The 18770-nt window shown below is 36.7% G+C and overlaps 1 protein-coding gene across 6 annotated transcripts in view; it reads left to right on the top strand.

Annotated features, from left to right (window-relative positions):
• The window catches only part of POT1 (protection of telomeres 1), a 133429-nt gene that overhangs the window by 39170 nt on the left and 75489 nt on the right, over nucleotides 1-18770 (top strand). For 5 of the 6 annotated variants that reach the window (XM_064289756.1, XM_064289757.1, XM_064289755.1 and 2 more), the window contains one exon: nucleotides 2118-2232. In XM_064289756.1, coding sequence (XP_064145826.1) covers nucleotides 2118-2232 — 115 coding nt within the window. Of the gene's footprint in view, nucleotides 1-2117; nucleotides 2233-2257; nucleotides 6611-18770 lie in introns of those variants that run through there. The other variant, XM_064289759.1, reaches the window with a different exon arrangement.

Consider the following 18770-nt stretch of genomic DNA (forward strand, 5'->3'; position numbering starts at 1 on the left):
TTGTTAATGAGTCTTCCTCCAGTCTTGATGCCCCATTCTTCTTCATATAGTCCAGCTTCTTGGATTATTTGCTCAGCATGCAGGTAAAATAGGTATGGTGAAAGAATACAACCCTGACATACACATTTTCTGACTTTAAACCATACAGTATCCCCTTGTTCTGTTCGAATGACTGCCTCTTGATCATTGTTCAGATTCCTCATGAGCACAATTAAGTGTTCCAGAACTCCTGTTCTCTGCAGTGTTACCCATAATTTGTTATGTTCCACACAAACACACAAGCCCCCACAGTACAACAAACTGAGAGATGCATCAGGGGTGGAGGGAAGCTACTTATAGTTGAATGAAATTAGAAACAAGGTAATATATTGAAAACTTCAATATACTGTTTATGTTCTACCTGTATTAAGCCTTTAGGTTCCAATAACCAAACAGAGTCTAGGGGCTTTCAGTTTCTAGTTAGAAATGATTAGGTGATACAGATTTTAAATTCTGAGTAATAGTATAATTTAAATTTATTATTTGGGGAAACCATCCAATGAAACATCAATGAACTGTTCTTAAAAATGTGAATTATTTCCAGAGGTTAGCATTTTCTAAAAATATTATTTGTCAGTTTAAAATATTTGATACACCTGTGAACCTGTTGATAAGGCAGGGGTAAACCAAAAAGCCTTTGAACTTGGCAAAATGATTTTTCACAAACCTTAGGCATTCTAAACTATTAGAATCTCAGGCGCAGATTTATTTGACTTCATTTTCTTAATTCTAAGATGCAGTTTTACAGTTTCACATTTTTAATTGAGCATGTGTCTTGGTTATCTAGTGCTGCTATAACAGAGATACCACAAGTAGATGGCTTTAACAAAGAGAAATTTATTTTCTCACAGTCTAATAGGTTACAAGTCCAAATTCAGGGTGTTAGCTCCAGGGGACGGCGTCCTCTCTCTCTTGGCTCTGGCGGAGGGTCCTTGTCCTCAATCTTCCCATGGTCAAGGAGGTTCTCAAGCCCAGGGACCCCAGATCCAAAGGACACGCTGTGCTCCTAGTGCTGCCTTCTTGGTGGTATGAGGTCCCTAGCTTTCTGCTTGCTTCCTTCCCTTTTATCTCTTGAGAGATAAAAGGTGGTGCAGGCCACATCCCAGGGAAACTCCCTTTACATTGGATCAGGGAGGTGACCTAAGTAAGGGTGGTGTTACAATTCCACCCTAATCCTCTCAACATAAAATTACAATCACAAAATGGAGGACAACCACACATGGCCTAACCAGGTTGATAAACACATTTTGGGGGGAACAAAATTCAGTCCATGACAGTATAGATCTTGCAGTATATATCAGGAGAGCTTCTAGTTATTGTTGATATTCTTGTGTTTTTCTGAAGAAAATGTTACTAAGTTGAAAATGTTTTCCTAAAAATGTATTATTAAATAATAAGCCTATTTTAGGACTAGAGGTATTTTCAGAATTTAGGAAATATGGCCTTTTGTTCTGCAGTAATTGCCCTTGTAAGGTTACTTAGGGTAATGAGTTGATTTTGTATCTCTCAGATTTAGAAGCATCAGACTAGTTCAGTTATGTGATCTGAAGGCCCAATTTAAATTAGCCCCTGTCTTCCCCAGTTTAAAATTGGAAAAGGTGCGTACCAGGCTTGAATGCTTTCACCATACTTACTCAGTCTGTATACTGAGCAAATAATCTGAGAAGCTGGACTATATGAAGAAGAACGCTACATCAGGAGTGGAAGAAGACTCATTAACGGCCTATTAGAATTGCCGGAATTTTAGTGGTATAGTTTTCTATTTTTTTACTGAAGAAGTGTGATGTTTCAGTATAAACTAGATTATAGGTTAATTATGTTTTGGTAGGCTGGTGTACAAATTATACCGTGTATAAACAAATTTATTTCTAAGGGAAACTATAGCAAGTGTCATATAGTTGGTTTGTATAATAAGCTTTATACGTTGTGTGTTAATTTTTTTCCAAGCTATAGCCTTTTAGACTTGTAGAAGGATAAATGCAGTTATGTGGATTTGCTGATTTACAAATTTGATCATAACATGATTCTAAAATGTAAATATTTCATGTTGACATGTGCACTATCTTCTCCTTTTTTAGGTTCCAGCAACACATTATACATATACACCGCTGGATCAACTTAAGGATGGCACAGTTGTCAATGTCTATGGTGTTGTGAAGTTCTTCAAGCCTCCGTATCTAAGCAAAGGAACTGGTAGGTATTAAAATTGGTAAGAGCTTTTTGGACTCTTAACAGCTTTGTTGGTTTCAAGAACACAGCTCCTTCAGTGCTGTAGGTCTTAATTAGAAACTAAATTCAGATTTACAGTAGACTGATGCATTTCATTGGCACTTTTTATTCATAAGTATGGTCATTGGATTCTTGAGTCTAGTTATTTTAGGCCTTTACCTCAGTTGTATTATACATACTTCGGTACTTTCTCAAAGTAGATCAAAAAGGTATAGCCCATTGTTACATGATAATGTAAACTTTTTAACAGGTAAAAAGTGATCTTTTGATGTGAAAGAATGCATGAAAACAACACGAATTTCAGTTTACTGACTTAATAAAGTGAACAGATAAACTTTCACCTCAGTTTAATTCAATATAACTAAATTTAACAACTATTATTATATCTCATCTAATCTAAAATACCATCATTTGTAAAATGTACTATTATTTTGTGTATCAAGAAAAACACTGTCAATTAAATTTGCTTCAGTGTTAGTTGTAAGATGTAGCTATATTTTAGAAATGTTAAAAACGTGAAGCAGTAAATGTTGTTGAGGAAATACTGTATTTTTCTACTGTATGCCAGGAGCTATGATTTATGCTGGAAACACAAAGATGTTGTCACTGAGTTCATATTATAAAAACTTCTTGTTTATAAAGTACATATATTCATATACTGTTGTTAGGTGCCCTTGAGTCCATTCCTACTCATAGCAACCCTACATGCAAAGATGCCCAGTTCTCGCCATCCTCACAGTCGCTGTTATTCTTAAACCCATTGTTGCAGCTACAGTGCCAATCCATCTCATTGAAGATCTTCCTCTCTTTCTCTGATCCTCTACTTTACCAAACATGATATCCTTCTCAGAGACTGGTTCCTCCTGGCAACACCTCCAAAGTACATGGGGCAAAGTTTTGCCATCCTTGCTTCTAAGGAGCGTTCTGGGTGTCCTTCTTCCAAGACAGACTTATTTATTCTTCTGGCAGTTCAAGGTATATTCCCTATGCTTTGTTAACATGTAATTCATAGGCATCAGTTCTTCTTCTGTCTTCCTTATTCACTGTCCAGCTTTCACATGCATATCAGGCATTTGAAAACACCATGGCTTGGGTAAGACACACCTTAGTCCTTAAAGTGAAATCTTTGCTTTTTAACACTTGGAATAGGTCTTTTGCAGCAGATTTGCTCAGAGCAATGCGTCATTTCATTTCGTGAATTCTGCTTCCGTGGGTGTTGATTGTGGATTTAAGTAAAAGGAAGTTCTTGACAACTTCAGTCTTTTCTTTGTTTATCATGATGCTGCTTTTTGGTCCAGTAAGTGAGGATTTTTGTTCTGTGTTGAGGTGTAATCCATTCTGAAGGCTGTGGTGTTTGATCTTCATCAGTAAGTACTTCAAGTCCTCTTTACTTTCAGCAAGCAAGATGTGTCATCTGCATATCACAGGCTGTTAGCGAGTCTTCCTCCGATCCTGATGCCGCATTCTTCTTATAGTCCAGCTTCTTGGATTATTTGCTCAGCATACAGACTGAATAGGTATGGTGAAGAGGTACAACCCTGACGCACACCTTTCCTGACTTAAAACCACGCAGTATCCTCTTGTTTTGTTCTAAAGACTGCCTCTTAGTTTAAGTGCAGGTTCATCATGAGCACAATTAAATGTTCTGGAATTCCTATTCTCCTCAGTGTTATCTATAATTTGTTATGATGCACACAGTTGAAGGCCTTTGCATAGTCAGTAAAACACAGGTAAACATTTTTCAGCCATAATCCCTCTGCTCTCAGACATAATCCACCTGAGACATCAGCAATGATATCCCTCTTTTAGTGCCCTTTTATAAATCTGGCTTGAATTTCTGGGAGTTCCCTGTCAATGTACTGCTGCAACCGTTTTAGAATGATCTTCAGCAAAATTTTACTTATCTGTGATATTAATGATATTGTTAAATAATTTACGCATTCTGTTGAATCACCTTTCTTTGGAATGGGTACAAATATGGATCTCTTCTAGTCGGTTGGCCAGGTAGCTGTCTTCCAAATTTCTTGGCATAGATGAGTGAGCACTTCCAGCACTGTGTCCCTTTGTGGAAGTATGTCAACCTCCCAACTGGTATTCCATCAATTCCTGAAGTCTTGTTTTTTGCCAGTGCCTTCAGTGCAGCTTGGAACTCTTCCTTCAGTACCATTGGCTCTGGATTATATGCTACCTCCTGAAATGGTTAAATGTCAATGTATTTTTGGTATAGTGACTCTGTGTATTCCTTCCATCTTCTTTTGATGCTTCCTGCATTGTTTAATATTTTCCATGTAGAACCCTTCAATATTGTAACTCGAGGCTTGCATTTTTTCTTTAGGTCTTTCAGCTTGAGAAATGCTGAATGTACTCTTCTGTTTTGGTTTTCTGTCTCCAGGTCTTTATACATGTCTTGATCATCTAGTGCTAGTATAACAGAGATACCACAAGTGGATGGCTTTAACAAAGATAAATTTATTTTCTTACAGCCTAATAGGCTAGATCCAAATTTAGGGCTTTAGCTCCAGAGGAAGGCTTTCTCTCTGTCGGCTCTGGGGGAAAATCCTTGTCATCCATCTTCACTTGGTCGAGGAGCTTCTCAGGTGCAGGGGCCGTGGGTCCAAAGGATGCAACTCTGCTCCCAGTGCTTCTTTCTTGGTGGTATGAGGTCCCCAACTCTCTGCTTGCTTTCCTTTGCTTTTATCTCTTGAGAGAGAAAAGGCAGTGCAGGCCATACCCTAGGGAAACTCCCTTCACATTGGATCAGGAATGTGACCTGGTAAGGGTGTTACGATTCCACCCTAATCCTCTCTAACATTATATTACAGTCACAAAATGGAAGAGAACCACAGAATACTGGGAATCATGGCCTGACCAAGTTGATACACACATTTTTAGGGGGACATAATTCAATCCGTGATGATATGTTTCATTAAAATACTTTGTCTTCTCAAGCCGCTGTTTGAAATCTTCTGTTGAGCTCTTTTACTTCATAATTTCTCCCTTTCATTTTAGCTACTCTGTGTTCAAGAGCAAGTTTCAAACTCTCTTCTGACATCCATTTTCGTGTTTCTTTCCTGTTCTTTTAATGACCCCTTGCTTTCTTCATGTATGATATCCTTAATGTTATTCCACAACTCTTCTGATCTTCAATCATCAGTATTCAATTCATTCCATCTATTCTTGAGATGGTCTCAAAATTTAGGTGGGATATACTGAAGGTCGTACTTGGCACTCCTGGACTTGTTCTGACTTTCTTCAAAATTAATGACCTGGCAGTCTATGTCTGAAAAAATTGGCCAGTGAAAACCTTATGAATAGCAGTGGAACATTGTCTGATACAGTGCTGAAAGATGAACTCCTCAGGTTGGAAGACACTCAAAATAAGACTGGTGAAGTGCTGCGTCCTCAAAGTAGATTCAACCTTAAAAACATGGGGTCAAGCTTTCGGGGCCTTCATTGTGCCGAGATGGCACAACTCAAAATATGAAGAAACAGCTGCAAATATCCATTAATAATTGGAATGTGGAATGTACAAAATATGAATCTAGGAAAATTGGAAATCATCAGAACTGAAATGGAATGCATATGGATCGATATCCTAGACATTAGTGAGCTTCAGTGGATTGGTATTGGACATTTTGAATTGGGCAGTCATGTGGCCTACTATGCTAGGAATGAGAAATCGAAGAGGAATGGTGTTGCGTTCATTGTCAAAAAGAATGTTTCAAGATTTATTCTGAAGGACAGCACTGTCGGTGTTAGGCTAATATCCATACTCTTACAAGAAAGATCATTTAATATGACTATTTTTCAAATTTATATACCAACCACTGAGGCCAAAGAACAAGGTATTAAAGATTTTGCCAACTTCCTCAGTCTGAAATTGATCAAACATGCAATCAAGGTGCATTGATAATTACTGACAATTAGAATGTAAAACCTGGAAACAAAGAAAAAGGATTGGTAAATTGGAAAACATGGCCTTTGTGATAGAAATGATGCCAGAGATCGCATGGCAGAATTTTGCAAGACCAATGACTTCTTCATTGCAAGTACCCTTTTTTTTTTTTTTTTAACAACATAAGCAGTGACTGTACTTGTGGATCTCGCCAGATGGGATATACAGGAATCAAATCGATTACGTCTGTGGAAAGAGACAACGGAAAAGCTCAGTATCATCAGTCAAAACAAGGCCAGGGGCCGACTATAGAACAGACCATTGGTTGCTCATGTGCAAGTTGACGTTGAAGAAAATTAAAACAAGTCCAGAAAAGTCAAAGTATGACCTTGTGTAAATCCCACCTGAATAGACACCATCTCAAGAACTGTATATGCACATATAAAGGTATGTATATTTATGCAGATGCATATTTTACTTGCTGGAAGTGTACTTTTTAGTGGAGTAGATAGGAAAAAAAATCTTTTTTCATGTGGACGGATATTTTATTCATCTGTAACGTAAAGAGTTAGTCTGTGTGAATATGGCGATGTGAATACTATTAAGTTTGGAAAGGAGAAACTTGAAACAGGTGATAACTAAGTGTGAAGACTGTAAAAGAATGTTTTATTGAAGACACTGATTACTTCTGGTTTGTTAGGATGAAGGCAAACAAAATTTAATCAGAGAAGTTTTTGTTTAAATTTGTAGTTCTCAAATATTTTCATCCTGACTTTCCTTTTTCCCAGAAGCCTATCTTCCCTTACCTCATCATACACATTGACACACACCCACGTTCATCTCAGCACCTTCTTTTCACTATTAGATTTTTTCCCTGAATTTTACATGTGCTCCTACTAGGAATTAGCCATGAAGGTATGACCACTGTGATCCTTTTCTCATTGTAAGTGTTACTTGCCGTGTTTTAACTGGCCTGCCAAACTTTAACATTATAATTCAGTTTACCATTTAGGTAGTTGGGGATGGACTTGCTTACAGGACTCAAGAAGAAGCTACATTACTGCTAATAACGTCCTTCTAACTAGAGAGATGTTTACTTGTGTTTTATTGACTGTGCAAACCCATTCAACTGTGTGGATCATAACAAATTATGAATAAAATTGCAAAGAATGGGAATTTCAGAACACTTAATTGTGCCCATGCAGAACTGGTACATAGACCAAGGGGCAGTTGCTCAAATAGAATGAGGGGCTACTGCATAGCTTAAAGTCAAGAAAGGTGTGCATCAGGGTTGTGTCCTTTCACCGCACTTATTTAATCTGGATGCTGAGCAAATAATAAGAGAAGCTGGACTATATGAAGAAGAGCAGGGCATCAGGATTGGAGGAAGACTCATTAACAGCCTGCAGTATGCAGATGACACAGCCTTGTTTTCTGAAAGTGAAGAGGACTTGAAGCACTTACTGACGAAGGTCAAAGACTACAGCCTTCAGTATGGATTACACCTCAACATAAGAAAAAAAAAAGTCAAGAAAAATCCTCATGACCGGACCAGTAAGCAACATCACGAGAAATGGAGAAAAGATTGAAGTTGTCAAGGATTTAATTTTACTTGGATCCAGTCAGTAGTCATGAAATCAAACAACATATTGCATTGGCAAATCTGCTGCAAAAGACCTCTTTAATGTTGAAAAACAAAGATACCACTTTGAGTACTAAGGTGTGCCTGACCCGAACCGTGATATTTTCAGTCCCCTCTTATGCGTGTGGAAGCCGGACAATGAATAAGGAAGTCTGAGGAAGAATTGATGCCTTTGAGTTATGGTATTGACAGAGAATACTGAATATACCATGGACTGCCAAAAGAACTAACAAATCTGCCTTGGAAGAAGTACAGCCAGAATGCTCCTTAGAAGCAGGGATCGCAAGATTACGTCTCACATACTTTGGGCACGTTATCAGGAGGGATCAGTCTCTGGAGAAGGACATAATGCTTGGTAAAGCAGAGGGTCAGCGAAAAAGAGGGAGACCCTCAAAGAGATGGAGACTGAGTAAGAAAGACCAAAGAAGAATTAATACCTTATGGTGTTGGTGAAGAATATTGAACATATTACGGACTGCGAGAAGAACGAACAAGTCTGTCTTAGAAGAAGTACAGCCAGAATGCTCCCTGGAAGTGAGGATGGTGAGTGTTTTGGGCATGTTATTAGGAGGGGCCAGTCCTTGGAGAAGGACATCATTCTTGGTAAAGCAGAGGATCAGTGATAAAGAGGAAGACCCTCAACAAGATCTGCAACAATGGGCCCAAACAGCAATGATTGTGAGGATGGCACAGAACCGGACAGTGTTTCGTTCTGTTGTACATAGGGTCACTGTGAGTTGGAACCACTTCAGCATCACCTAACAAGAACAACAACTTGGTAGAAAAAAAAATTTTTTAATTTATTTGCACTTGGAATGTAGCTTATTCATGTCATTGAAAGCTTTTTAGAAGATCGATTGGCCAATATATAATTTTCAAAAGTAACATAAAAATGATGGTCACATAGAACAAAATGATAGCTATTTTGAAAACATTGATAACTCAATATTAATTTTAAGTTGTTATTAGCATAATCATGTTTTCTTCTGGTAACAGTATTAAATCATTTCATAAAAATGAAAGCCATGGGAAACTGTAATATTCCTTTTGTGTATATATGTGTGTGTGTGTGTGTATCTTATAACTCTATCAGATATGTTGAATTGGATCCAGTCCCTTAGAAATTCATGACTAGTAATGAGCCTTCTGTTATTACAGAGATAACATCTTTCTATTTCTTCTGAGATACTAAATTAAAATGAACATCATCAATTTTATCTGAATATATTCATTGAAACTCTTAAATGTATTTTAAGACATAGCAAGATGTCTTGCTAGCAAGACATAAAGTTTTAACACTATCCATCTTACAGCTGTAGTTACCCTTCCATCAAATCTATTGCTAGCCGCTTTTTATTTCTGTTGATAGAACTCATTCTTCAACAGGGGTAAATGCTGCTGAAGAGCCAAGGAGTGCTGATTTTTGTGTTCAGGAAAGCATCAACTTCATTAGTATTACCGCAGAGAAGCACGAAAATAGATGTACAGGAGCAATCCGCAGCTGTGCCTTTTTTACGTTGCATAAAGCAACATGTATTTTACAGATACAGAGCTACGATCTAAATAACATCCAGATGTACTTAAGTTATGTGGAGGGAAATTACCTTTATGCAGCTCAAGTCAGGTAGATGGAAAAAGTTTATTCTGTTATATATCATTAGCTAGAATTTTTCATTAAATTTTATTCAGTGTGGTAGCAGCAATTTTGTGTAATTTGGCTTCCTTATCCCTTGACTAAAATTTTCTTGTAGCCTTCCCTGTCGTCCTAAGTAATAAAAATTACACGTGACATGTAGCATGCTGCTATTTTATTTCTGGTAGCAGATGCTTTGTTTCCCAAGCTTTATCTCCGTTCTTGGGGGAATTGTAGTTTTACTCTTATAGAAGTCTACCAGTCCTGTTGTTAAAAGGACGTATCATGCTGTAAATACTTCCTATTCAGTTGTGATAAGATTCATCATAAAACTGAGGAAGAATTCTCAAAGATTATGGAGATAACATACATTAAAAGATCGTTGTATCATCAAAACTGACTTTGATAATGATCATCGGGTATGTAATACGGCCTCTTTCATATAACCTGTTGCCACCGAGTTGATTCTGACTCCTAGCAACCCCATAGGACAGAGTAGAGCTGCCTCAGAGAGTTTCCAGGGAGTGGCTGGTAGATTCAGATTGCCAACATTTTGGATAGCAGTCAAGCTGTTAACATCTGTGCCACCAGGGCTCCAAGGATAAATGTATATAGCACATAAAATATCCCCACTGTGTTGGTAGTATATGGTTAGCATCTGTTAGTAGTATATGGCTTCTGCTTGCTTGATCACTGTCATAATGCCTGTTCACTTTGCAGAGAGTAAAATGAATCTCCTAATAGTTGGATCCAGAGGAAGAGAATAGGCAAGATACTCATGTCTTCATTATTTACCATTAACTTCTCCTTTTTGTCCTTTCCCCAACTTTAGAGGGCTCTCTTTTTAAGCCCCGGAGCTCTCGGAATTTCTATGCCGTGTAACGTGGTACATCCCCAGTGACTCTCGACCCTGTCTCAGGAATGTTGTAAGAATTTGTAAGAGTTTCAAACCTTGGTATTTCAGAAACTACCAGCACTAAAACTAAAACGCATCCAGTACCCGGGAAAGGCATCTGCAACAGGCCTGAGAGAGGAAAGGGTAACATCCTCATTGTATTAGGGGCTCTTAAGCTTTTAGGAATCACTGAGAAAAAAACAAAACCCAAAAGCAAAAAATATGTAAGAAAATATTTTGATTTTCTTAATGATGTGAAAAGCAGGAAGGAGGAAGTCTAATACCAAAGTAGAAAGGGCTTTTGAAAATGCAGTCAGTTATCAAAGAAGTTTGTAGCTTAAAAATAATTTTCATGAAATGGAATAGTCCTAGAATGTATTTGACCTGAGAAGTAATGTAACAAGGCAGCCATTTAAAACATTTTTTTGTAATTACTCTGACCAAATAATCTTTCAAAACTAATTGTCAACTATATGATAGTTCTGTCATAAAAATAAAATTGTTGATTGCATATACAGCCAATACAGCCTGAACAAATCAATTTACCACATATAGAAACAAAAAAAAGAAGAAAACCAAACCCCTTGCCGTCGAGTCGGTTCCAACTCATAGCAACCCTCTAGGACAGGGTAGAAGTTTCCAGGGACCACCTGGTAGATTTGAACTGCTGAACTTTCGGTTAGCAGCCATAGCTCTTAACCACTATGCCACCATAAATTAAATACAGAAAATATTTCTTACTTTGGTCTAGAATATAAACAAAGTATACTCCACAGAAGTATCTTGGCTCCTTGTTATTGATCCCTGAAAAAAGATTGATACAGGACCATAAAATTAGGCATCAATGTATTGCTGACATGCTGCTATTTAAAATTGTGTATAACTCAAATTCTGCAGTTGCCTTTGGAAACTGAAACGTTCGTGTTTTCATTTTAAAACTCTGGCAACTTTTGTTGGTTGCTGTTTCCAAAGTCTGGAATGTTGGTCTCTTCTTCCTCATCTGTCAGAATCTAATTTAGCCTTGAAAGTTCAGCTCAAATGCTGTATCTCTTAGACACCTTTCCCCTGTTGACATTAATCTCTCCATTCCCACTCCCACAGCACTTTGCTTGTTCCTAAGTTACAGCATATAACTGTGCCTTATATTAGTTGATTAAATTTAGGTCCTTCTTACTTGTAAACTCTTTTCAAGCCTGGCATTTTATCACTGTGGACAACTGAGACGACCAGTACAGTGTTACAGAAGGGTAGCAATCTTCTTTTTTAAACGTATTTTAATGAAATTTTAAAGGAATTCTTTTTTAAGGATAATTCACCATGTTTCAAGAAAGGAGAAAATGGTACTGATTTTTATGGTCCACTAAAACAATTCTGATTATAAGCTAATGAAACATAATTCTCTACATCAGCAAGCTAATAATTTGCTCATCATGAAAGAAGTCGTAAAAACTGGAGTCCTAGAGTATACGTAGAAAGCCAGATGGAAGCCTCCAGCTTCATCTAAAAAATCACCGCTGCTACATATGAGAACCAGCAGGTAGAACATTGTGTCCAGTTTCATTCTTGGGTAAATACTTAGGATTTTTTTCTGTCAACAGTAGAAAATCTTTGCCTGTGTCTAAGGAGAGGAGCAAAAAAGCTGGAAAAGAATTTGGGGGCAGTATGGTAGTGTTGTGGTATCGTAGAGAGGAAGAGATAGGGATAAAGAACACTATTAAGTTATTGGAATGGCCTGGTTATGAAAGAAAAAGAACGTGAATTTGGGCTGTGATGTTGAGATGGAAGAAAAATAGGCGTGATCGTGAGGTAAGAAGTAGGAACGGTCAAAGTGGCATTGGATTTATCTACCTTATAAGGATGTTGTCAGGAGCCCTGGTGATACAAATGGTTGAACACTTGGCTGCTAACTGAATGGCTGGTGGCTGGAACTCACCCAGATGATCTACTTCCATAAAGATTATAGGCAAAAAAAACTCCTGTGGGCCAATTCTCCTCTGCCACATGGGGGCAGTATGATTCAGAATTGACTCAATGGTACCCAACCATAACAACATAAGGATATTGTGTAGCTTAATTTATGTTTGTGAAATTACTGGGAGGTTTTTTGACAGCATTAAATGCATACAAATCCTAGGTATTATATCTAATCCAATCAAAAGATATTGGAATTCTGCTGAATATATGAATTGTCTTTTCTCCAGAGTAGATTTTATCTTTGTGTGATTTAACTATAATTTTTAAACTATAAAAGGTTTTAATGAGTCATAAAGAAGTCTTTTCTCTCCCCACTTACCGATTGATTTTACTCCCATTTAAAAACATTTCCAGGTAGTGACATTTTTTTAAGGTATGAAGTTAAGAATAAAAAGAGTTAGAAATATTGTAATAGAGTATATGGATGTTTTTAAGTTTAAATAGCAATCTTCTGATACATTCTTAAATTAAAATCAGGAATAAGAATGATTTCTTCCTGTTGAATAGTGAAGTCTTAGGAAACTAAGTCCTAAAATCTCAGTTACTTTTATGTGGTAATTCTCTATTCTTTAAAAATACTCAGTTTATGGTTTGAAAATGATTTTAATTAGGATAATATGCATTTCTCTTTAAAAAGCCTATTTAGAATGAAATTCATAAATACCACAAAAGAGATTAATGTTGAAGTTGTTTTGAATCACAGAGATGACCCTCGTGTTCTGTGAAATTTTCATTCCTATATTCTTTAGGGGCATAACCCTTTATTTTATATATTTATTATCATTTACTGAGTTCCTGTTGTCTTTTATATATGATTACCATTTACATTTTGCAAAAAAACTTAAATGTGATGTAGTATCTTCTCCATTTATAGATGGAGAAGCTTGGGGTCAGAAGGTTAACTAACTTGCTCTTATATAAGTGGCAGGAGTTTTTCTTTCCCCTATTCCAAAAGAATTTTAAACAGATTATTTGTTTTATTAGTTACTTATTAGCAGTATCAGACATGCCGTACAGGAGCACCTTTCCACAGGCATTGCTTGCTGTTGCTCAGGATTGTGACCCTTGACTCCTACTTCAGGTCCGGTTTTAGGGGTATTTTAGAATTGTCCACACATACACAGATGCCTTAATTGGAAAGTATTCTTAGGGCATAACTTCTGTGGTAGCCATACCAGTAACCTCCTCTTTCAGATGTGAGGTGTTAATGGTTGCGATTTTGAGTAGTTTAGATACTTTCAGTGGTAAGTAAAAACGGAAATAAAAATATTAACAAGGATGATGAGTAGTTACTATCTAGAAAGTGCATGACACCTACCACAATATATCCGTTTAGTGCCTTGAAGCAGCTGTTTAACTAGGTGGTGATAGTCCTTTTCTGAACAGCTTTATTGAGTTATAATTCATATAGCACATAATTCACCCATTAAAGGTGTACAGCTCAGTGGCTTTTATTATATTCACAGAGTTGTGCATCTGTCGTAACAATGCAACATTTTTATTTCCTCAAAAAGAAATCCCTGACCCCTTAGCTACCACTTCCAAATCCCCCTATTTTCCCCAGCCCTGTTGTTGTTAGTTGCTGTCAAGTCGGCCCTTGATTCATGGCAACCATGTGCACAATGGGATTGGACCATGTAATCCATAGGGTTTTCACTGGCAGATTTTTTCAGTAGACCTCCAGGCTTTTCTTCCTAGGCTGTCTTAGTCTGGAAGCTCATGGCAACACGCAAGCCTCCACTCTCAGAAAAGTGGTGGCTGTACTTGAAGTGCGTCGGCTGTGAATCACGCCTGGGTGTCCCACATGAAAGGTGAGAATTCTACCACTGAACTGCCACTGTCCCCTTCCCAAGCCTCTGGCAACCACTAATCTACTTTTAGCTCTATAGATTTTCCTATTCTGGATTTTTCACATAAAAAATGTGGTCCTTTGTTATTGGCTTCTTCATTTAGCATAATATTTTAAAAGTTTATCCGTGTTGTAGCATTGATCAGTACTTCATTTGCATTTACTGCTGAGTAATATTCATTGTTAATTGATAGCATTTTATTTATTCCTTCTTCTGTGGATGGACATGTGGGTGGGTTGTTTCCTCTTTTTGGCTGTTGTGAACACTCGTGTACGTGTTCTTGTGTGAATTTATGTTTTCATTTCTCTTGGGCGTGTACCTAGATGTGGAATTGGTAGTGTGCCTCAAGTGTTTTTATCTGTTAAAGAGTTTGTCTTATTAGAAATAATTGTTGCTTTGCTTTGAAGATCAGCATCTTAAGTCTTTGGAGCTTTTATCTCCTACACTAAGTTATTCTTGAAATTTTGTAAATTGATCATGTAAATAATACTATGTTTGATGCTGAGCTGTTTGAATAATAGTGCCATTACTTTGAAAATTGAAGTAAGTACTCAATAAGTGTATAGTTTACTTTAGAGTCTTTTCCTGCTTCAGAAATTTGGGATTATGTGAGTATTAGGCTATTTATTCTTTATTTCCAGTATCCTTTTTGTATGGTCACCATTCATCTAGTACAGAGATTGGCAGATTTTTTTCTTAAAGAGCCAGATAGTAAATATTGTAGCCATTGCCGGACATACAGTCTCTGTCATAGCTACACAGTTGTGTCCACATAGCATGAAAGCAGTCATAGATAATATGTAAATGGATAAATCCTAATGAAACTTTATAACAACAGGCACCCGGCCCACAGGTCATAGTTTGCTGACCTCTGATGAAGTTCATGAATATGGTTTTCATCAAATTTAAGATAGATTCAGAGGGCAGAACACATGCGTTTACATTTGCTCCTCCCAAGTTGTCACTAAAATGTCAGAAAACAGTTTAACCTTTAATGTCAAATAGAATTTAAGAGGAGTTGAAAGTTGGCAAGTGATAACAACAAAATTTCAGATGCTGACAGTTTGATGGATTTGTGCTAACCGATTGACTAAAAAGAGTAACTTTTAACTTCATGGGTGAGGAAGGCATGAACAAGCAGTACCTCACCCGAATTTTAACTTCATGGGTGAGGGAGGCATGAACAAGCCAGTGACACACCCCAGAAACCTAGAAAGGCCCAGGAATAGGAGGCACCATACTGTGAAAGGTGGAGTATGGTGTGGGACTGAAAAGAGGATTGGTTGAAATCATAAGAAGTATCGAACCCTTAGATTTTCTCTCCTACATCGTGAGTCCAAACAACTGCACCTTTCCCACCCTGACAGTGGATTACTGGTTTATTCATTGGGGAGGAAGAAGCAGAGTGGCTCTGGCCTTGAAGTCTATTAGACATAGCAGTTAACAGTTTTTCTCATCCTTACAGAGCTTTCAATCCACTCTTTAGTGCCTCATTTATAAATACGTATGAATAGATAACCAAGGTTTTCCTGCAGTTTGAGGAAAGCACCTTATATGAGGGAAAGAAGCTAAAACGAACAAATGAAAAGATGCTTAGAGCAAGATACAATGTAGGGAATGGAAGGAAACTCTTCCTTCATGCCCTCCTAACCAAAATAAACGAACAGTGTATTTAATATATGTGTATATATTCTTTTTAAATATATATATTTTAAAAATACCTGTATTTAATATCTTCAGAGGCATGCATCCATGAAACAAGGCCAAATATTATTTTTAAAAATAAATTTGCAGGAGGTTAGTTAAAAAGCTCTTGAAATTATTTTTGTAGGTAGCAGAAATAGAAAATAAAACCAATATGAATGCTGAGGAACTCTCACAGAAAGAAGACTGAAAAGGCCAAGATGTAAAATGGGAGGTTTTACTGAAATCAGAGAACTAGTCGAGGTGCCAGGAATTCCAGAACAAAAAAATGAAGGAAAGGAGATTATTAAACAAATAATACACCCACATAAGAAAAATTTCCTGGGATCGAAGGACCCGAATGTCTACATTAGCAGAATCTACTGGGTGCATAGCACGAGGAATGAAAGAACACCAAACCAAGGTACATTTGTGAAATTTCACATCACCGGGGCTTAAAAAAAGTATCTTAAAGTTTTGACCAAGTGGGACAAAAAAAGGAGATTTACAAAAAAACTGGCAATCAGACCGGCATCAAACTTTTTTCTGCAGTATTTTATTATGAAATTTTCATTAGTATATTCAACAGTGTGAAATCATACACCCATGTTGGAAGAATTTTACAGTGAAATTCGTATGTCTACCACCTGATTCCTGCCATTTTACTATATTTACAATATGTGTTTGTTATGTGCCTCTTCATCTATCTGTTCATTAATCCATCATATTTTTTGGTACATTTAAAGGAGATTGCAGACATCAGTACACTATACTTAATATTTCAGCATATATATCATCAACTAGAATTCAGTTTTTGTTTATGTTATTGTCGTGTGCTATTGAGTTGATTCTGACTCCTTGTGACCCTGTAGGATAGAGTGGAACTGCCCCATAGGGTTTCCTAGGCTGAAATCTTTATGGGAGCAGATTGCCAGGTCTTTTTTCCAGTATAACGGCTAGTGAGTTTGAACCACTGACCTTAGGGTGAGCAACCAAGTTCTTAACCTTTGTGCCACCAGGGCTCCTTGATATTTGTTTATACATGTTTTATTTTGATGTAAACTCTGTATACAGTGAGATATAAAATTTAAGTGTACTTCTGTTGATTTTTAACAAATACATGTACAGGCAGCCCCAGGGTTACAAAAGAGATCCATCCGTATTGTCTTTAAGTTGAATTTGTAGGTAACTTGCAACAGGTACGTAGAGTTCTTATTTAGCATCAATTAGTCAAACGTTTATCTTAGTATATAGTATGTATCTGAACCTTTCTATGTATATAAAACACTTAAGAAACGCTTCCAAACTGCATAATGTTTTCATGAGCATCACAAAGTAGTGTGTGCATTCGTTATTACTAACCATTGTATTTAGCTCAAATTTTTAATGGTCTTATGGGAGTCTGTTCTTAACTATGAGTTGTTTGTGAGTTAGATATTTGTAATCCGAGAATTTCCTGTATGTATGTAACCCAGAATCTACCGAACATCACCATCACACCAGAAAGTTTTCTCTAGCCCTTTGACATAATTTTTAGGTCATACTCAAGCTAAAGTAGTTTCAAGAAACACTGTAAATTCTGAAGGAAAAATGATTTGTGACATAGAATTTTATACAATCAAGTTTAAGGGTAGAATAGCATTTTCAGACATGCACATTTTAAAAACATATGCCTACATTGTACCTGTTCTCAGAAAATTACTGGGTGATATGCTTTACCAAATCAAGAGAATAAACAAAGAAAGATTACATAGGGGATCCATAAAGCAGAGAATCAAGTACAGTAAACATTTCAAGGGACAACTGTGCAGAGCAGTCAAATGTGAGCAAGAAGATGGAGGAAAATAAGTTTCTAGAAAAATATTAAACTGATAGTATCTGTGTTTGAATGTACTGTGAAATGATTTTCAAGATTTTGTTTGGTTGGTTGTTTTTTGAGAGTTTGGGAATGAAGAGTGATAAAGAACCAGAAAATGAAGCAGTTATCTCCAAGTAAAACAAGTTATACAAGAAAGGAAAATTGAAGAACTCACAACTAAATACCGGTTTATCCAAAAGAATGATGCATCTCTCTTGGGAGGATGGGAGAAGGGAAGCTTATGGGGGAATGGGAGGAGGCTGATATAAAAGAGTCAAATCTTCTTTCCTAATTGGAAATAAATGGATAGTATTTAAAACTAAAAATACAGGAAATTAGAGTAAACAATGTCATTTAGAAATACAGAGGTAAATGGTAGTAGAAAGAGCTCAACAATTTAAAAGTTATCATCTTTGGTAAGTTAGAATTGGAAATGGGAGGAATGAAGATATATTTGAGGGGGCCTTGGAGGCCTTGCAGCACTATATCTGACTTTAAAATTATTTTAATGTATAAAATGGGAAAAAATTGGGTACACTTCAGCACAATCATCGTATTTTAGTATCTATTTATAAAATAGATAAAAAGAGGATATAGAATGTGTATTTCTAACTTAAAGGATAATAAAACTAACTAATTCAATTTAATAAGTAGAACATTGCTAGTATTATACATAGTATTTTATTACATGAACATATCACTGTTTTTCCATTTTGCTGTTGAATTTGGATTGCCATCCTCCCCCACCCCCTTTTTATTCTGTGGTAGAAAGTTGGTTCTGACATAAGTCGAATACTTTTTTTTTTTTTTTTTAGTTTTCATTATTATTATTTTTATTATCAGTATCTATAAGTCCAATCTTTATTTGTCTTTGGGGGTTGGTGTGAGAATGATAACATCAGCAAATTACTGCAACATTGTATGAAATACATGTTAATAAATGGTAAGATGTACAGAAAAAATTGGACAGTCATAGTGTGGTTCCTTACAACTTGAATGTGTCATAAGTCAGGGACTACCTGTACAGTATACAATGTTCTTACGTGCCATCAAGTTGATTCCAACTCATAGT

Source organism: Loxodonta africana, chromosome 8 (genome assembly GCF_030014295.1).
Source record: "Loxodonta africana isolate mLoxAfr1 chromosome 8, mLoxAfr1.hap2, whole genome shotgun sequence".
NCBI lineage: Eukaryota > Metazoa > Chordata > Mammalia > Proboscidea > Elephantidae > Loxodonta > Loxodonta africana.